The sequence below is a fragment of the Euprymna scolopes genome, chromosome 41, assembly GCF_053919585.1.
Source record: "Euprymna scolopes isolate OS-2025 chromosome 41, ASM5391958v1, whole genome shotgun sequence".
Classification (NCBI taxonomy): domain Eukaryota; kingdom Metazoa; phylum Mollusca; class Cephalopoda; order Sepiida; family Sepiolidae; genus Euprymna; species Euprymna scolopes.
In genome coordinates this window covers 9,844,095-9,865,513 of record NC_136522.1, presented here as the reverse complement: position 1 = coordinate 9,865,513, position 21,419 = coordinate 9,844,095, and the positions used below count along the sequence as shown (strand labels likewise).

The 21,419-nt window shown below is 34.3% G+C and overlaps 1 protein-coding gene across 2 annotated transcripts in view; it reads left to right on the top strand.

Moving 5' to 3' along the window:
- Window positions 1-21,419, top strand: part of LOC145266342 (uncharacterized) — a 47,424-nt gene that overhangs the window by 13,674 nt on the left and 12,331 nt on the right. Inside the window, exons 4-10 of one of the 2 annotated variants that reach the window (XM_080121934.1) lie at window positions 1,065-1,172; window positions 7,035-7,099; window positions 7,944-8,019; window positions 9,978-10,196; window positions 14,009-14,057; window positions 16,468-16,540; window positions 19,695-19,732. In XM_080121934.1, the coding sequence (XP_079978060.1) occupies window positions 1,065-1,172; window positions 7,035-7,099; window positions 7,944-8,019; window positions 9,978-10,196; window positions 14,009-14,057; window positions 16,468-16,540; window positions 19,695-19,732 (628 nt within the window). Of the gene's footprint in view, window positions 1-1,064; window positions 1,173-7,034; window positions 7,100-7,943; window positions 8,029-9,977; window positions 10,197-14,008; window positions 14,058-16,467; window positions 16,541-19,694; window positions 19,733-21,419 lie in introns of both variants that reach the window. The other variant, XM_080121933.1, reaches the window with a different exon arrangement.

Here is a 21,419-nt window from a genome sequence, read left to right as displayed (position 1 = left end):
ATATTTTACTTTTTTGTTTTATTTTACTTCAGTTGAAGTTCTCAGAAATCAGGGGCCCACTACCTGGGGCTAACACTTGAACTCTGTATGAGACACATAGATATTCGAATGTTCCATTAAAGTTCTTTATCTCTCAAACAAGGAGTTAGAAATTGAGAACATAATTTTCCTTTCCCCAGGTAACCGTTTTCATATGTTGCAGTGTATCTTTCGTTTTGGTCTCTTGGTCTTACTGGATTTCAGGACAAGAATTTATCTAGTCTGGTGGAGTATCCAGCTTCGGGCAGTTACTTGAGGTAACATCACTTGGAGAAGGTGCATCATTCCTCGTGAAAGCTAATGTAAGTTAGCCATAGTGAGGAGATCTTATTTGGGCTGCGAATACAAAATGTGATTTTGAATATTTGGCCAGGATTTACTTCTACAGAAAAGTATCCTCATGCCAGGCTGTTCTGACAAACCCCTGTACAGAGAGACATTAGACACTTGAGTATAATGTCTAGTAGGCATTCAAGTTCTCTCCAATAACCTGAATTATGATCTAGTTGATTAAAAAATATTTATTGTTAATTTTAGATGGTGGCATACTGAATGTAAGCAATAGACAATTGCAATCTGGACGTATCTGCCATCTACCCAGATACTGAATTAATATGTACAAGGTGTGTTTGAATTTATGCCGTTATATCCATTTATTTATGAATGAACGAATTAGTTCAACCAGGTCATAAAAGGTTAACAAAAACAAAAAAGATTTTTAATGCCTACCTAGATTTTTTTTTTTTTTTTTTTTTTTTTTCAGTAAAGGAAAAATGTAGTTTTTGAACATGCAGAACATGATTGAGTTTTGTAAAGTGAAAGGAAAAAAGAACAAAAACAATAGCATCAATGTTTGGTGTATTCTAGGTTAGGAAGCTAGTATCTTTAGACAGCCTGATCTGGTAGCACCAGTAATAATTTATTAAATTTTGTTATTGTATAAACTACTTGTACATGATTTTTTTTTTTTTTTCTAAAATGCATTTGAAATAATTAGTCTTTCTTTTTTTTTTTTTTTCTATTAGATTCACCGTTGTGAAGTGGTTTCCGAAAGTAACCTTGAAGCAGTGAAATCAACGTTACAGGAACTTTACAGTTGCCATATTTATAGCGTACAAAAATCTAAACTACAGGTGAGTGAAATCTTCAGATGTTTGGTGAAACGAATTAGAATACATTGTACTAATTTTTATTTTTTTAGCCTATCAGAAGAGTGATCATTTAATCATTTGTTTATCTATTTTTTTAAACCAATCAGGAGAAAGAAACATATTTGTCTTAACCAATCAAGAGAAAGGGACATGCAGAATTTAAAATCCAGTTTAGTGAAATACTGATTACTTATGCAGTATAAAGACAGTATACGACATAATAGTGTTAACACACAGGTTCTTGTCAGATCACCAAAGTTAAGCAAGTTGAGCCTGGTTTGTACCGGATGGGTGACCATTTGGGAATTCTAGGTGCTGTATGTGCTCTCCGCTTATCTCGGAATTTGTTTCCAGTCGTCCTGAACATACACTTCACTTGCCACTGGTATTTAACAATGTTGACTCGGAGAGGTGTGGTTGGGGATTGTGCACGTCCTGCCACAAAAATTTCATGCGCAGGCGCCCCTTTGTGGGTATCCATAGTCTGTCAAAGACGGAAGAAGCTCTTTATAAAGACAGTGTTATCTGAATCGTCCATGTGGTTTACATGAAACGCTGGAAGATACTGAACAAAAGTTTGTGTTTTTTGTTCATGCAAATGCTGGCAAATTTTTTCTTAACAGAAAATATTTCTGTTATTACAAAACTAATTCAATGGAAAATTAATTGAAAAATGAAAACAATGTTCTTGAATAATTATTATAAGGCTTTTAGAAGATTAAAATTGTAATAAAGAAAGAAAAAAACACTCATTGTAAGGTAAGTTTAATGAATATATATTTATTTTTTGTATAGCAAACAAAAAATTTTTTATTTTTTTTGGTTTTTTTGTTCATATCAAGATAAGTACAGGATGCTATGATAAAAGTGTCACTCTAAAGAAAACAACACCTCAGCTTTATTTTAAAATTTTTATTGAAAAAAATCAATCCATCTAACTTGATTATGTAGTAGAGCTGACATCTATCCAATGTAACTGCCTTCAGCCTCAATCACTGCCTTGATCTCTGGACCTGTGAGCATGCCTTTTCCACAAGCACCGGCGGGAGTTCAGCGAATACTCTGCAAATGGCGCCGATCAAGTTGTCTTTGGTGTTGTGGGAGGTCATGTTGGTGATGTTCTCAACATGTGACCCAATGAAGTAGTCCAGCAGATTCAGATCGGTGGTGGGGGACAGTGATAGAAGGGTACAAAGCCAAGTCAGGGTCGCTTTGAACTTGTGAGCCGGTGCCGAGTCCTGCTGCCACACCCAAGGTCTGCCAGCGGCTCCCTGATTGCACCAGGGAATCACCACAGTCTTCGGCACATCCAGGTACACTTTGGTGTTGACTTTCAAGCTGATTTCGAAGATGTGAGGTGGCATGATGTGGCCTTCACTTGAAATCACACCAAAGACCATAACCGTGGCCGGAAACTTTGTTTTCATCACCTTGGGCACGTCCCTATTATTCGTAGCAATCCAGCAATGCATTTTTAGGGTGCTATGAAATAGTCCTGTTGTCATAATTTGGATTGGTAGAGAGTATGAGTTATATAGCGGTGCATCTTCAATCTCACTCGTTGAACATTATATCACTTTCAGACATTCGCTATCGCTCTTGGGATTTGTACAGAACTGGCCAACTAGTAGATGGCCTGCAACAAAAAATAGAAAACCAGTTTTCATCAAACGGAAATGGAATCATGTCTTTCTTTCTTTTTTTTCTTTTTTTTTCCTTTTTTTTTCTTTTTTTCTCCTTTTTTTTCTTTTTTTTCTTTTCTTTTCCTTTTTTTTCTTTTTTTCTTTTCTTTTTTTTCTTTTTTCTTTTTTTTTCTTTTTTTCTTTTTTCTTTTTTTTTCTTTTTTTTCTTTTTTTTTTTTCTTTTTTCTTTTTTTTTTAGGTTGACAATTTTATCGTTCCACCCTGTATTTATATTTTTATATACAATAAACCAAGATAGCAAACAAATGTTTTCATTATTGTTTTTGTAATAGGATTAAGATGCTCAGCATTCTAGTATCTTCCAGTATTTTCTATAAACTACCCGGACAATTCCAGTGATAGCACAGTTCTTATATTGATGATTATTTATGTTTTTTTAAACCAATCAGGTGAGAAAAACACATTTCCTTTAGCCAATCAGGAGAAAGGAAGATGCAGAATATAAAACCTAGTTCGTTGAAATACCGACTTGTATTTATGAGAATTTAGATTCATTTTTATTAGCATATGAATATATACTCGTTTTGAGCAAATAAACAACCATTTTCTGTTAAAGTGTAGTATCTGTTCTGATACTACACTTCAACTAGGTCAGTCAAGAAAAGATCATTCTGAACTGAAGAAATTTTAATTTTGTTCCAACCCAATTCCTCTTTTGAGACATGAATTTTTCCTGCATTAAAGAAAAAAGGTGTTTGTGTCTTACAATGCCCTTGTAAGGAGACAAATTGGTGCTTATTCAGTTTGGCACTTATGGCGGCAATTAAAAGTAAAGAAAATACAAGAAAAGTCTGTCTGATATACCTACTTGTTACACAATGAAAATGTTGTATTCCAAAAATTATGTAAATCAGTCAAATAGTTTTATGTAAAACCAGAAAATCAAAATTTACAAATTTTAGCAATTTTACAACTGTATAGAACATAAGGTTGATTTTTTACATTGATACTTTAATTTGAGTTGTGTTCCTCTTATTTCATTGAATTTCATCATGCTCAACAAAAACACTATGACTTGCGTAGTCATAAAATTTGATTTTCTGGAATAAAAAAAACTACATGATCAAATTACGTGATTTTTGGAATATGACATCTTTGTTCTGTAACGAGTTATGTATCATGCAGACTTTTGTGTATTTTCTTTACTTCTAATTGCAGCCATAAGTGCCAATTTTAATAAGCACCTGCAAGTTAATAGGGTCACAAAATTTTAGGTCTATTACTATTACACTTGATATAACACTTATGACCATTTTAGTACTAAGTCATAAAATGAAAGTCAAAAGGTTAAAAAAAAAAAAAGAAAGTGTTTTGTATAGGTACTGATATACAACAGCTGACATGGTTATTTTTCCGAATTTGCAAAGTCTGATCCAAATACCAATCCCTCTGACTATCAATACTTGATTCAGACTAGCTTTTTTCTTTGATTTATTTCTACCATGTTATCAACACAAATATTTTATTTCGCTTGAGTTCTTTTCTCAAAATACTTATTCCGGAAAAGAAAACTTTTAAAATGTAGATATTTTATCTTACATATCTCTATCTCTACTATTATATATAAAAGGAACTTTGTGTGTGTGTGTGTGTGTGTGAGCCCATTCCCTATGGACTCGAAAACGACTGGGATGATTTTTATGAAATTTCACACAAAGGTACTTTATATGCCTGGCAGTGTTCTTAGATAGGTTTTGTATCGGAGTGTCTTTGATAAGTATCGATACTTGATAATCAAAATAATCTGATGAAAGAAGGAACAGGCAATTTTGACTAAAGTCAACACCTTATACAGCCTAACATCACAAGTGCTTTTGGGAAGTTTTATTACCACACAAGCTGAAAGACTCCTCATATAAAATCAACAGTAGGTTCTCTGATATGACGAGTACTTTCGAAACGAATTTGCATTTTAAACTTAAATTCAAGTCATTATATATAAAATATAACCATACTTTCTCTACAGTGTACTGTAAATGATGATGTATTATGGATTAAGTCACTATAGAGAGTCATGTGAAGCTTCCTCCCCGTGCACCATGATGGGTCTCCAGCTAGAGCAGGTAATCAATCAATTTAATTGAAAAATAGGTGATTTCACCGATTTTGGTGCCAATAAAAATATGAGGGTATGAAACATACGTTCATCATCATTTAATCCTAGGCAACGTCGAGTCTCCCTGCTAGTTCTATATATCTTATTACTTCCTGGATATTCTTAAAGGTTAGAGGGGTGTAATCATATAACTAGTCGTATCCTTTTGATTTCAGCAAAATATATCTAGAACACTTATATTATTTTTAAAATATAATTTTTAAAATCTATTTTAAAAATAATACATATGCCACTCCCAATTTGAGGCCACCAAAATTGGTCAAAGGGAAAATTATTCCCAACTCGCATTTAGGTAAAACTATACTTTCAGATAATTCATTTCAAAACAAGTATCACAAAAACTATATGTATTGGTGGTGAACTTTAAATTAAAATATATCACAGAAAATTATTTTTATCGTACAAATATGCGGATTATTCCAAAGATTAATTTTTGGCGTTTGCAATTTAAATACAATTTCGGGCATATGACCCTGCAGCTTGCTCGTATTTGGTGTAATCTAGAGGTGCAATTTTCACAAAATCTATTCATTAAATTAAGCTGTATTTCGGCAATAACATGCCAAATGTTGTCTTCCAAGTTGTTTATTGGGTCTGGTTTATCAGTGACAACATGGGGACATTACATATCCCCAAAGAAAATAATTTAATGGGGTTAAATTGCAAGAACAAGCTGTTTCTCTCAGTAAATTGATCGTATCGCTTGCAATTTGCAAATTCTGCTCGAGTGTCAGTTTCTTCATGATGAATTGCTAAATCAAGCTGATCAAAATAACTGATATCATAATATATATATATATATATATATATATATATATTTATAGGGTGTTTCATGTAAAGGTGGCACAGTTTAAATTTTCTGGAATTGCAAATGTAGGAAAATTATTTTGTCAGTAAGTTATTTAATCTCCTGCAATCACTGAACAAACTTGTTTTTTTTTTAACTAACAATAAATAGTCCTACATTTTTAGGGATCATCAGTTGTTTACCATGAAACACTGTTTCAGTGATTTAAAAAAAAAAAAAAAAAAAATAGTATATGAAATCATGGCTCCCCAGCAGTCTTGATCAAACACTACCTCCTTTAAATAAAAGAACAAACAAATGTTCCAGACAATGGACCAATTTTTTGCTTCAGATTAATTAGGCTAACCTATTCATATTATCAAAAAAAAAAAAAAAAAAAAAAAAATTTACCGGTGTTTATTTATATATATATATAAATAATATATAAAGAAAAAAATAATTATATATATATATATATATATATATATATATATATATAATTATTTTTTTCTTTTTGAAAAAGAAATCCATCAGAGTGCTTAATTAAAAGGAAAATCCAAAAATAAGAGTGTATTTATAGTTTGTGTATAGAAATTTGTTAGATGAGACAAGTCATTAGGACCGTTTAAAATATCCATATTAAGCTCTCTTCAGCCAATACTTAAACTCTTTAACTCTTGTTTTTCCACACTCCCCCACTGTTTATTTATCAGATGATGATGATGAAACGAGAGTTAAACGTGAATTCGTGAGGTATATATATATTCCACTTCCGGTTACAAAATAGATGAGTATTGGCTGAAGAGTGCTTGATATGGATATCTTAAACGGTCCTAATTATCGGGCTTGAAACCGATGGTACTAATGACTTGTCTCATCTAACAACTTTCTGTACACAAAATACAATATATATATATATATATCTAAAAAGAAGTTTCCGCTTTAATTACACATTATTTGTTTTGTTATTAATCTATTAGCGTCACTTGTAAAAGAAACATTTTTTTTTAATCCTATTTCATGAAATAATTTTATTAAAAAATTAGATGCTACCAAAATTCATTTCTATTTTTTTCGTAAATGAACGTAATTTATTTATTTAGTCACAAGCAGCACTGGTTAGGTAGAGTCAATGATTTTTGTATCAATATGGCAGAAACAGCCAAGTCATAAAATACAAATGGTGAAAATGTTTTTTTTTTTTTTTTTTTTAAATAAATGTTTATTTTCCGTTTCAGGAATCTGATGCCTTGTATATTACCGATTACAATTTGATGAAAGAGAATGTGTTTGAATCTTGCAAGTAAGTTTCTTTCATGATTTTAGAAAATATGTGGTTTGAATTTGACCACATTATGCAGTTTGTCTGGAATAAATTTGATCATTTTTTTTTTTTTTTTTTAATACTTTATTTCAGAATAGTAATATTTTATTTAATTACGAGTTTAAAAAAAACATTGATGTCAGAATCAACAATGCCTGGCATGATTTCAGTCGCATGCAACCTCATTTGTGATCTGGTCGTGAGATCCCATTAGGCACGAAAGTCCAGATTTATCCGGTGCTTGTTTGGACTATCCTTCTCTACAGCTGTGAGGTATGGCTGATAAGAGCTGCAGATCTCAAATGTTTGGTTATATTCGACCTATACTACTTCCAGCAAATTCTGCAGATCCGCTGGCACTATTTCGTCTCTAATACTCAAAGTGCGCTGCAGGATCATCCCTCTCAACAAATCTCTTTTAAAGACGAGACTTTGCTAGTTCGACCATAGTTCTAGCAGATCGACTATTCAATAATTTTCATAATTTTTTATTTATTTATTTATTTTTTTTTTTTTTTGCTAATTTCAATATGACAGGTTATTCCATAATAATGTTTTTACTTAAAATGCATTTTATTTTTGTTTTAGATATCCAATTATAATGCACTAATACCAAAGATTCTCTTTAAGAAATGCACTTTAAATACATCGATTATATGACGTCCACCCCATTCCAAAAAAAAGTGACAGATTTGATAAAAAATATCATTTTTCTTTTTCTTTTTTCTTTTTTTCATAGATTTTTTCTCTCATTATTTTTTCTCTCATTATTTTATTTATTTATTTATTTATTTATTTATTTATTTATCTTTTTCCTTAACAGACAAAGTTCTATTCAATTTGATGCTAAAAGACTGGTTGCAAAGTTAGAAAGTGTTGCCCCGAAAATCAAGAAAGAAGTAATCACCGTAAATGCCTTTTTATTTATTTTTATTTTTCTCTTATTAATATGTCGCTCTTTCCTCTTCTTCGGCTTTTCTCAAACAGATCATGTTAAAATAAAAAAAAAGTTGTACGCTCATCAAACTGAAACGGTAAACAAAGGATTTGGGGTTTTTGCTGTTTTTTGGGGGGGGGGTGTACTTGTTTAGTTTAATCAAAACTTTAAAAAATAAAAATATTTTTAAAGATTGTATTGTACGTGCCTGCTATGGAATTAAGTTCTCATACAAAAAAATTGCACTTAATTTAAGCAACTAGTTTTTTTTTTTGTTTTTCTTTACAGAGGAAAATCAAATTTTAATGATATCGATCATTTCACGGCCATATTGCCTGCTTCACAGCCGAGGAGAGGGTTGTCTTTAAACGAAAAAGTGATTTAAAAAAAGACAAACTGTAAAATAAGTGGAAAAAAAACTAAAATATTTATCTAGGTATTTTTTCTGCCCATGTTTCAAAATAATCTCGTAAAATTTTGACAAACTTTAAGCAATGATGGAGTTATCTCCCTTGCCCCCCCCCTTGTCAGCGAAATAGGCATGGCTGGGTTATGATCGATTTCATTAAAATTTGATTTTCCTCTGTAAAAAAAAAAAAACAAAAAAAACTACTTGATCAAATTAAGTGAATTTTTTTTTTTTATGAGAACTTTGTTCCATAACGGGTATGTACAATATAATTTTTTAAATATTTTCAGTTTTTAACATCTTGATTAAACTAAACAAGTACCCTTTTTTTTATCCAGAAAAGCAGATTCAAATATCTGATTTTCATGAGAAGAACATACCCTGTCAGTAGCCTTAGATATATCTAGAGCTATTGCCCCACCCTTCACTGCTTTGTCCAGTGTATGGTATATACATTTGGCGCCCGTCAATGTTTTAATTTTTTATTAAAAAAATAGGAGGCATTACATTTTGGAATGACACTTGTACCTATTTACAATGCCTCCCCAGGGGGGCAGAGTTAGACACCAGGGTCGTTTTTTAACGTGGAGAAAAGGTACAAAAATAAAAATTGTCTCAGTCGTGAAGGACTGGTCCTCCACCGAAAGAGAACAAGAAATAGAAGTGCAGCATCTGAAGAACAGATGGTATTTATTTGCTCCCCCACTGAGCAAATTAGGCACAAGGCCGTTTTTAATGTGAGGTAAAAACCAGCTCCCCTAAAAGTAGGCAAAAAGGGGGCACTCTGGTTACCAAAAATAATAATTGTCCCAGTATAGAGGGTTTCCCCTCCATTGACTGGTACAAATTATCTTAAGTGCAGCATCTGCCAGAACAGATGGTGTTTATTTGCTCCCCCACTGAGCAAATTAGGCACAAGGCCGTTTTTAATGTGAGGTAAAAACCAGCTCCCCTTAAAGTAGGCAAAAAGGGGGCACTCTGGTTACCAAAAATAATAATTGTCCCAGTATAGAGGGTTTCCCCTCCATTGACTGGTACAAATTATCTTAAGTGCAGTATCTGCCGGAACAGATGGTATTTATTTGCTCCCCCACCGAGCAAATTAGGCACAAGGCCAATTTTTAATGTGAGGAGTGAAGGGGAGGGGAAGGGAAAAAGGGGACCAGCTCCCGAGAGGTGGGAAATGGGAGCTGGTTAATGGTCAGGCATGTGGGGTTGCCCCCACATCTGGTCTTTGCTAGTCATAGCTAGTCATAGCTAGTCATAACTTGCAGTATCTGCCGGAACAGATGGTACACTTTGATCTTGACCAAAAGGCCAAGTCAAGTGAAACCAATGACACTTGTAATGTATTTCAGCACAGTTCATAAACTGCACTAGTACCCCACTTTTGATATGACTTGAGTAAGGATTGAACCCGACTGTCCCAGGCGATTAGCAAATACTTAAACCTTTATGGCAAACAGGCCATTTGTCGATTGAATAAAATATGTTTTTGATTTTTATCTCAGCCATCAGCAGCTCTATTGAACAATGATGCGCATCAGAAGAAATCGGAAAGCAAGGAAAAGACAACTGCCCTTTTCAAGAATCATGGTGGCACTAAAAGCAACAAAATGGGTAACATTGCGGGAATGTTTGCAAAATCCAGCGTCAAGAAAGAATCTCCTAAAAATGACGACCAAAACCAAAACGCTGAAGCGAAGTCAACAGTGAAAAAAGGATCTACGGTAAATCAAAATCTTATCCGATCATTCGTAATTAGTACAACTAGTGATGAGATGATTCCAATGTTTCCGTTCTTCTTTAGAATTCGAACGAAAATTGAAAACTTGAATTTTAATTAAAAACCAATGTTATCTACTTAATTGCCGTGCCGAAATTAATAAAATATCTAAAAAAAATTATGAAAAAACGATAAGGTTGAAAATTATTAATGAAAATAGTTTTCAAAATAAATTACAAATTGTCTATATACTAGCATGCCCCATGTACTGGCTTTGCCCGGTGGAAGTATGCTGCCCCACCCCACCTGAAAAAAAAAAAAATTAAACTACGGTTGTTTGTGGAAGCCACTGCCAGCCCAGTAAAATAGCAGGCACTAGCACTCATGGCCAAAATAAATGTACCATTCTGAAGTAACAATGTTAGTATCTATAAACCCATTCCTAACGTGGGGATTTGATTATGTGCTGTGATTATGCTGTGCTTTCACCTAACGTGCCAAATAAAAGTAGGGTAGTGTGGCCTATTAGATAGCAGTTGTTATCGTCCGCCTGTAGTGTATAATGGAAATAAAAAAATGAAGTAAAAATTAATTTTAACTCAGTGCATTTATTTCGGAGCGAACGTTGTGTCATGAGGAAAAGAAACAACCAAAATATACTGCGGACCTGAACAATGATTCCCGTAACTTTAAAATTTTTCCTTTTAACTTTGTGGTAATCTTTTCCAGCGATTATCATTGAGTACAGACTTAATTTTCAGATTAAAAAGAAATTTGCAGTATTTTTTCATGACTAATAGTTGCAGATCCATTTTTGTTAATGTTTTAATAAATGGAACACACACTTTTTGCCACTGCTTCTAGCCATTAAATGTTTCACTTTTCTCTTCTAAAGGTGTATGCAATTTTTTCCAAAGTATTTTGGTAATGTGAAAGCTAAGCGTGTAATCTATGATAAGCACCATAGAAATTTACGAAAAATAGAAAAGGAAAATGTAAATGCTAGTTGTAGTATTAAAAAAAAAAAAGGAGTGGCCAAAATGTGGGTGTTTGCTGTAGTAGAACCTTATAATTCCAAATTTAAGCAAGTAAGCGCTGATAATCGCCTGAAAAATTTAGAAATAAGTGAAAAATAAAAAGTAATAAATGGTAGGGGCAGCATTGTTCAGGTCCACCAACTCTTTTGTCTTTTTTTTTTTTTAAATTATTTTACAATCTGAAAGTTATGTGTGTTTTAAAGGTTTCAAAAGGGTAAACATGTCCAATAGTGGACCCTAATTGTGTTGCCAGATGCTACTAAATATTTGAAGCCAAATCTTTCAGAAAAAAGGCCATATTTTCACAAACAAAAAAGCCAAATTGAAAAAAACAAAGTGTGTACCTAACTATCTAAACATTTATGTATGTATTTTTTTTTTTTTTTTTTTTTTTTACACAGTGATCACCACTTATCAAGGCCCGGAAGCCACTCAGGGATAAGGGTTATTGCAAGTACATTACATTAGTGTGGATATTTGATGAAGTGTTTACTTAAGGGGGCAGTTCATTAGGAATTTGTTAACATTGGACTTGAAGACATCCAAGTTCTAGTCCGGTGGGAAGCAGGCAGACGGAACAGAGTTCCACAGGCGTGCAGTTCTAAGAAAGAAACTTTGTTCATGGAATCTGCGTTTTGATTTAGGCACAGATATAGAGTGGGGGAAATTTTTCACAGTGGATTCAGCTAGACAGGTGTTTTTCGTGAAAGATTGGCGAGAGGGGACCAGAGATTGGAGCTCAGACGAGCACCTGCCATGGAAATAACGATAAAACAAAGACAGGCTCGCAACGTCTCTTCTGTGGGAGAGAGGTTTCAGGGTAGAGAAAAGGGCATCCTCCACTAAGCCACGAAGTCTATTTTGTACTCTGTCAAGCAGGATAGGCTGTTTTTAGCAGCTCCTGCCCAGATATGGCAACAGTATTCCATCCTTGGACGTACTTAGCTTTTACATAGATAGAGAATTGCATCAGTAGTGAGATATCTTCTGGAGCGGTAGAAGGATCCGACCATCTTTCCAGCGACCTTGGCAACAGACTTGATGTACGTGTTCCACTTCAGATCAGGAGTAAAGGTCAAACCCAGAAGCTTTTACACGTCATTATTGTTATTTTTTGTTTGTGTAGATTTTAAACTGATGCATTTCATATATTTATATATTGAAGCGTTTAGTGATTTTTTTATTACACTTTGTTCTGAACAAAAAATTACAAAATTTTATTCAAAGAAATATGTTGTAGAAATAAAATTGTTGGCAAAAAATAAGTTTTATTTAGTTCAATAAACTAATTTTTTTTTTTTTTTTTTGGCATAATAATAAGAAAAATGCAAGTATTTGTGAGCTAACCTCTTCAATTTAGTCCAGAGTTAATATCTTCAATATAGCCATTAATAAAGGTATATAACATTAATAAAATAATATAGCATTAACAAAGGTAATGTTCACGGTTCCAAAAGTTAAATTGGTTGTTTCTCACCACCTTCCACATTCACCTTTATTCGATGACATTGATACGTCTTCCGGTAATCTAAATGAAAAGCACACATAAAATTGTTGCTTACAAATAATCTTGCACTAAACCAAACAACGCACTCACATGCATTGTTTGGCTGGCTGTTGGAAAGCATAACGTTATTATATAAAAACTATTTGTCGGCGACAATTTTACATGCAATATTCATTATCATAATACCGGAAAACCTATGTCATCAAATTGCATGGAAAAAACAAAATAATTAACAAATAAATTTCCATATTTTTTTATTTGTTTTTATTGATACTGGGTGAAATAATATCTCTTAGTGAAGCCATATTTTAATGTTAGTAAGTATCTATATATATATAAAAGCGAAACCTTATGTATGTTTGTGTGTCTGCTAAAAACTTTCGACAGACACAACAAAAATTCACAAACTCTGTATCATATTGAAGCTCCATCCTTCGCTCAAAAAATATTGAAAAATTGGCCAAAAACGTTCAAATTTCGTGTACGCCGCGTTAGGTCAGTTGATTAGCATGTTGGTTCATTATCTAAACGTTTTGGGTTCAAATCCTGGTGTGAGATGTCTTCTTTTTTTTTTTTTTTTTCATTTTTTAAATTTAAATATTGAACCAGTGTTATTTAAGCCATTTTTTACGTAACGTTCGTTTTTCTGTTTTTTTTTACTTCACTTATTCACCCCCAACCACACACCCAAAAACACCCGGGTATCCACCGATTTTTTAAATTTTAATATCGAAACAGGCTTAACGAACGATGAAAACAGAAAAACGAAATAGGCTTAACGAACGATGAAAACAGAAAAACGTTTTTCTGTTTTCATCGTTCATTTGCGTTACGTTTTTTTTTTGTGTGTGTGTGTTTTTTTTTTCAATGTTTTTATTACCCCCCCCCCCTTGAGTAGCAAGATGTCTGTTTACATTACACATGAACTTCTGCATGTCAGTACAGTCAAGGAAGCAGGGGCTTGGGAGGGAATTCCAAAATCTAGTATTTCAAGTGAAGAAGCTATTTGAGTAGATTTGTTGGCATCAAGAGATCTCTACAGTGTAGGGGTGGGATTTTGCTGTTTGTCGTGATAGTCGGGGGTATTTACGTCAAGAGGGTACATGTTTTAGACAAACCTTTCTAAGTCTGATACTGATTTTGAGGATTACTCCACTTACTCTTGATCCATATTATCTTATAATGCTGAATGCTTAGCAAGAAGACATTACTATTTTTTTTTTTTTTTTTTGTATCATGCCTAATAATAATCGCAGAATGTTTTTCTTTTAGGAATCAAAGAAACCGTCCAGTGTGATGTCATTTTTTGCTAATTCTTCTGGTAAGTTTTTTTTTGTTTTTGTTCATTTTTTGCAGTTTTATTTACCTACTAGCAGGGCTGTCTGGTGTTGCTCGGGAGAGTAATAATTTATTTTTATCAATAACAATTGATTTCCTTGTGTTGATAGATCTTACCATAAAAACCAAATCAACAGAAATCGAGGTAAAATTTGTTAAAAAAAAAAAAAAGTATAAGCAAATACGCAAGTTAAATCTAACCGAAAGAACAACTATGTGAAATAAGTTTCACGTTCATATTATTTGGATTCTTCGGACTACCATTCTCATCTTCAGTGTGATTTTCACGTAACGTGGTTATAGTCAGCTAACATACTTCCTAACTTCTGACATGGCTGCTACCGGATGGCTACTATGCATGGGTTGTCATGATGCAGGATTTAATGCGTGTCAATGAAGAAGCCAACTTAATCCGACCAACGTGAACACAGTTGCAACAACAAGTTGATTATGGAAGCAAACTGGATGCTCCCGTTTCATTTCATTGTATGCAAATCTATTGTTAGTATACAACATATAATTGTTATATTTATTAAGTGTAAACGTGTATATTTGTTTACTATATAGAAAGACCTTCAGGTCATTTTAAAGGGCATATAACCGCAATGAACTAAGGTGTTAGAAAGTTCTATGAGTCAAATATGATAAATTGGAACAATTATATTGAAAACATTGCCAAGGCCGCTGCAAAAAAGGTAGGCTCTCTCTACCATGCTAGAAAACTACTGACACCTAAAAGTATCCTTTACCTCTATAAGGCCACCATTCGCCCATGTATGGAGTATTGTTGTCACATTTGGGCTGGTGCATCTGCTACTAGTCTCTCGCTCCTAGACAAGGTTGAAAAAAGAGTCGCCAATCTGATAGGCCCTGAACTGGCATCTAAGCTTCAGCCTCTGTCCCATCGACGAAACGTTGCATCCCTCTGCCTGTTCTACAAGTATTTTAGTGGTGAATGCTCTGACGAACTGCAGACACTTGTGCCCCCACGACGTAGACACCCTCGACAAGCCCGACAGGCAGCTAAATCCCACCCCCAGACAGTAGAGATCCCTAGATGTAAAAGATCTTTCTACTCCAGTAGTTTCTTCCCCAGAACTTCTAGACTCTGGAATTCCATTCCAAGTTCCTGCTTCCCTAACTGTACTGACATGCAGAAGTTCAAGTGCAACGTGAACCGTCATCTTGCTGCCCAAATCCCAACATAGTTCCCCAGTAGTTGTTGCCCCTGATAGTAGCCCCCTACACCAAAGTGGCAATGTGCCTTGTTTGGGGTGAAAATGTAATAAAAAAAAAAAATGTAAGAAGAGAGAAACTGAAATAAGGGATGTGTTAATCATGTGACGTGATTGGTGAGTATGGATTGTACTTTAAGCAGAATTTGTTTGTAATGAACAAAAGAATGTGTAACAAAAATGTGTCACCGTCTTTTCTCCATTCTCTTTCCTCTCTCTTTTCTCACCCTCTTTTCTTTTTCTCTCCTCTTTTTATCTCTTCCTACTCTCGCTTTTTCTCTTTCTTCCTCTTTTTCTCTTCTTCCTCTCCTCTTCTCTCTCTCTTCCTCTCCTTTCTATCTTCGTCTCCTCTGCCTCTCCTCTTCTTTCTTTCTGCCTCTCCTCTTCTCTCTTTTTCTCTCCCTCTCTTTTTCTCTTCCTCTCTCTCTCTCTCCTTTTTTCTTTCTCTCTTTTTCTCCTCTCTTTTCCGGTCCTGGATATGACCTAAAACTATATCCGATGGTGAGGCCCCACCTTGCAGGCCTTGGGGAGTGTGGAGCCACCCTTTAATTGCCATTGCTCCCAGGTCCACTCTGACCCGGAGTGGTAGTACCTGTTAGGGTCCCAACTATGGGTTAAATAGAATCTGACTTAAAAAACAAATATACTCCATTAAAAATCGTTCCTCAAAATAACTAGATTCGGCATTAAATAACCTGAAAAAGGGTTGATATGCCATAAAACAAAAACAACCAACCTCTCTTTTCCTCTCTCTCTATCTCCTCTCTTTTTTCTTTAGCTCCTCTCTCCTTTTTTCTCTTTTACTTTTCTCCTTCTCCCTCTCCTTCTCCCTGTTTCAGCCCCCTCTTCCTTTCTCTCCTGCTCTTCCTATATCTTTTTCCTCTGTCCTCTCTTTCATTCTCCCTCCCTCTCTAAATCCGCATCCCTGACTCTAATTGTTTCCATCACTCATCTCCTCTCACATTTGATCATCAACCATTTATTTACATAATTTCATCTTCCTCCCACCATCTAAAACATTCACAAACAAACAAAAAAAATAGTGTGTGCACTGTAACAAAATATCATCATCATCATCATTTTAAATAATTTTAACGCGTTTACCTTTTCAAAATATCCATAGTTGATTATTTCTTTCTTTTTTCTTTTTTTTTTTAGCCAAAACCAAACAATCAGAAGAAAAACCTTCAATTACCAAAAAGGAATCTCCAGTTGTAAGTGAGAAGAAAAGGTATATATATATATATATATATATAAATCTATAAATTTGTGTATGTGTGCCTGATTTTTATGTTTTCATTTTCAATAACAATAGTTTTATTTAAATTTATATACAGATACATTCTTTACTCAGCTATTATATGTGTGTTTGTATGTCTAGCTAAAAGTAAAAAAAACTGCAAAACAAACGCCCACAGAGTTTGTATATTCTTGACCAACATTGCCATAGATGAATAATAGCTAAAATGTAGAAACATTTATTCAATCTTGGCTGGAAGGGGAAAAACTAGGACAGATTTTGCCAGGGGTGGTCATTTTCAGTGTTATTATGTACTGATCTGAATAGAAAATGTCAACTAATTCCTAGAAAAATCGTCTATTTATAATATAAAAGGCAAAATGTGTGTCTGCCAAAAACTTTCAACACACGCGGCAGGTCCTGACAAGATCGGTATCGTTTTAAAGCTCAACATCTCAGACGACAAATATCGAAAAATTGGCCAAAAACATTTATTTCTTCACCCTCAGTGTGGCCTGGGTGGAGAGAGGTGGTATACTAAGGCTATTGAGCACCTACTCCCTCCCAAGAAAAAAACAAAATTTTGTTTCAATCAAAATAGCAGCGAGTATCTGTGCAAACAGAAAAAAAAAGAAAAGAAAAAAAAATTAGCCGCAGTAGGCAGACAGGCTTGAACCTGTAACACGAAAGAGGAAAGGGAGGTGAAAAAAAGCAAACGCGTTAGCTTGTCACACCCTTATGAGGTCGCGGATCTTCGAAACAACGTTTTATAAACGTATGTTGAGATTGGTAGGCATATGACTTGCAAAAATGTTGATGCAAAAACTGACTCCTTCTTGCGAATAATGACCCAGTTGACCAGCACAGAATTAATCTGTTTGGCCAATTTTTAGATATTTTACGCCGGAGAGATTGATCTTTCTAACGATACCATGTCCAATGTGTCTGTCGAAAGTTTTTGGTAAACATACAAACACACATCTTGCCTTTTATAGAAGACTAGTGGGGGTACCCGGGGTTACAAGGTGTGGGTGCTCTTAAATAAAAAAGTGGCGGGGGTAAAAAAAAAGTTTTGGTAAGTTGGTAGGATCGAACCCGAAGCCCTGAGGCGAAGTTGGAAAATAAAATGTGAAAAAAAAAACATGACACGTTAACCGCTCGGCCAGCCAGAATGAGTTACTGAAAGATGTTTGAATTTATTTAAGTAAAAGAATTGACAGGTGCCCGATCTTAATGATGTCAAGTGAAAGTTGTAGAGTTAACATTTTGCGTGAGCTTTACGATGACGTAAGCAATAGCTATTCAGCAGTTAACATTTTCAGTTTTTAATGAAGTCAGTAACCCGGTTTGTTTGTTTTTACCTAAATTTGGGAAAAACCAGCTCTCCCGTTTATTAGGGGAGTGTCTCGTCTCGAAATGAAAGCAACCGTCTGATATGACGACGGTAAGCCAACATTGACCAAATGTTTAATCGCTTTCTAGTGACCACTGGCCATGGGCCAAGGATTCGAATCGAGTTTCGCTTTTTTATACCGAAAAACGAAAGCAATATGCAGCGATCCCAAAATGTTGAATATTTAACGTTTCAAAGTTGGGCAAATTAAATAGACGGGCAACCCCCATTCGTAACACATAGATATTATGATTTCGACGTGATATAAAAAGTTTAAAAAATGAGCGACGGCCTCGAGAATCCGCCAGAAAAAAGCCTTTTGAAGACATACACAAAAAGCGAACGTACATACATACACACATTTTCGCTTTTATATATATATAGACTAGTGGGGGGTACCTGCTGTTGCCCGGGTGTTTGGAGGTGTGTGTGTTAAAAAAGAAATGTTAAAAGAAAAAAAAAAGTTTTAGTTGGAAGGTTGGATTGAACTCTGAAGCCTTGACGCGAAGGTGGAAACGAAAGGGGAAAAAAAGCCACCTACCTAACCATCTCGGCCATGAGGGCAGAGGAATTGAGAAGTGTTAAATTAAGAGTTAAAAAGTCAAAGAGGTTTGATTAACAGGTGGCCGCTTAATGAGGTCATCGCGGGAGCATTACAATGACGTGGCACTTTTTTTTTATTTACTGCGGGGCAGTCTTTTGGCGTTTGTTTACTTTGTTTCAATGCAGGGTACTTTTGGCTTCCTCCAGATGATGGTGGGGGGAAACCAGCTTCTCATTTAAAGGGGATTATTCAAATTGAATAGCAATTGTCTGATATAAGGAGAAACTCCGCATTGATCAAAGCTGATTGCTTTTGGACGTTCCCGGCAATCACACCGGGAACGATGTCTTAAGCTTCGTTTCACTTTTATTATACGAAAAAGCCCAATTCACATGCAGCAATCAGAAAATGTGGAATATTTAGTTTTTCAAACTCTGGAAAATTAAATAGACAAGCGACCCCCGTTGCTAACTCGTAGATATTATGATTTAGACGTGATATGTAAAAAGTTTAAAGAATGAGGGAGCCGACCGAGAAGCTCATCAAAAAAAGCCTTTCGCAGACATACACGAAAATGCACACACACACACACACTAACACTAACACACACATTTTCGCTTTTATATATATAGATATTATTTTTTTAATTTTATTTCGAACACATTTTAAACTTTTTTCTAATCCCATTTTCCTCCACTTTCCGATTGTTTTAATTTTTATTTTTATCTATTTTTTATGTGTTTCTGTATTTTTTCTGTCTCCTCTTCTTTTTCTCCACTTTATCTTCTTCCCTATTTTCCCTTTCTTCTTCTATTGTTGGCTTTTTAGTGTTCCCCATTATTTCATAGTGGCCTATAATTTTTTTTGTCCTATTACCTACATATATACTATCCCTCCTATTTACCCTTTATAAAATATAAACCTATTTTTAATTTCTATTTACCATTTTATTCTCATTTCATCTCTAAATGTCATTAAGCCAGTTTTTCTATATTTGCATTTTGTATAATTCTGGCCCTTCTCTTCTGATGAGAAACATTTAGCTTAGAAATGCCATGGTCTAAAGAGGTTTTTTTTTTCTTAAATTTCCCTTTTACTTTTCCTTATTCTTCTAATGATATAATAAAGTTATATTTATTTAACTTTTACTGCTCATCTTTCCTTTTAATATTATATATATATATATATATATCTTCTTTTATTTCCAGAACTGAACATAAGAAAAAGCCAGCTTCTTCAGACTCTGGTAAGTGATCATGGTTCATTTGGTGCTTTCTTTAATTTTTCTTTTTTTTTTTTTTTTTTTATTCCAAGGTAAAAATAGTGCAGCGATTGGTCTCTTGAAAGAAGACTTTCTGTGTGTCGCCGTGCTCCAATGCTGATCTGAGGGATGCCTCTGACACTGGTTAATGATGGATCTCAAGAGGGAGTGAAATGTTAATGAAAATGATTTTGTGCTAGTCTCTGACTACTCACCCACAGAAAAATACAAAAAGCAGAAAAATCTTTATACTAGTGATGAGTAGAGCTATGACAACAGCATATTCTTATCATTGTTTTGACTCTCGAGTATATATCCGATACAGTTAATCAACTGAGAACCACATCTCTCTATATAAAAGACTAGCGAGGGGTACCCAGCGTTGCCCGAGTGTTTTTCGTGGTATGTGAAAAAAACAGGTGCCCGTGAAAAAAAAAAACGAAGCCTTCACGACACGCAGTTGGAAAATAGTAAAGTGTTTAAAAAAAAACAGGTGCGCGTTTTTGATTGACGTGACGGCGATAGATATTCAGCAGTTACGATTTTGTGCGGGACAGTTTTGAATGAGGTGAATAAATCGGTTTGTTTGTTTTTAAAAACCCGCTCCCTGTTTATTAGGAGGAGCGAAATGAAAGCTACAGTCTGATATGACGAAGTCGACATTGAACAAACGCTACTTAGCTCTCTTGAGACAACTGGCTTTCGGCCTGTGATTAGAGTCGAGTTTCGCTTTTTTATATACCGAAAACCGAATGTAACGCATACCGATGCAGGAAATGTGGAATAATTAATGTTTGAAAGTCAATAAAATTAAATAGACAGGTGAGCTCCGTGGATAACTCTGAGATATTACAATTTATAGATGATATAAAAAGTTTTAAGAAGTTGTGAACCAAACAAGCGTTTTTCTGAAAGAAGCCTTTTGTGGACATTGAGGAAAAGCGTGCATACATACATACATTTTCGCTTTTATATATATAGATGTAAGATATCAACAGATACACACTCGAGAGTCAAAACAATGAAAAGAATATGCTGTTGTCATCGCCCTAGTGATGAGACAATTCCAGTATTTTTTTCTGATTCCGATGCAATTACCAACTCCAATTCCTTATAAATCTCTAAATATTTAACTAAAATGTCCCCCCCCCCTCGATTACCATAAAAACACATGTTAAATATGCAGATATTTTCTCAAACGTAAAAACGCACTTGTTGAGAGTGAGCTATAGATGTTAGCTTTACTGGTAGTTTAAAATCAATAAATATTGATTGTTTTATTATTACTACCAGCGAAGATTTTATTTTAAACAAAATCAAATATGATAATTAAAGGAATCATTTTTAGCATCGGAAAATAAGCATAAAATTTTCCAATTACGATTCCCCCTAAATTTCCAATTTTTCCGATTCCGATTAATCGTCCCACTACTATGAACTTATCACTGAACACAACGATGTCATCCATCTTAATCTTGAAGTTTGCGAAAACGCTCAGAAGTTGTCATAATTTTATTAATAAGTTTAGAAATGATTTTTTTGAAAGAAAAAGAACACAAAGAAAAATGGAATACCTAAAATTATTCAAACTGTAAAAATAATCTTGGCAAATTTTGGCAAACTTTAAGAATTAAGTTGAATTATCTCCCCTTGGCACCCCCCCCCCTCCCGC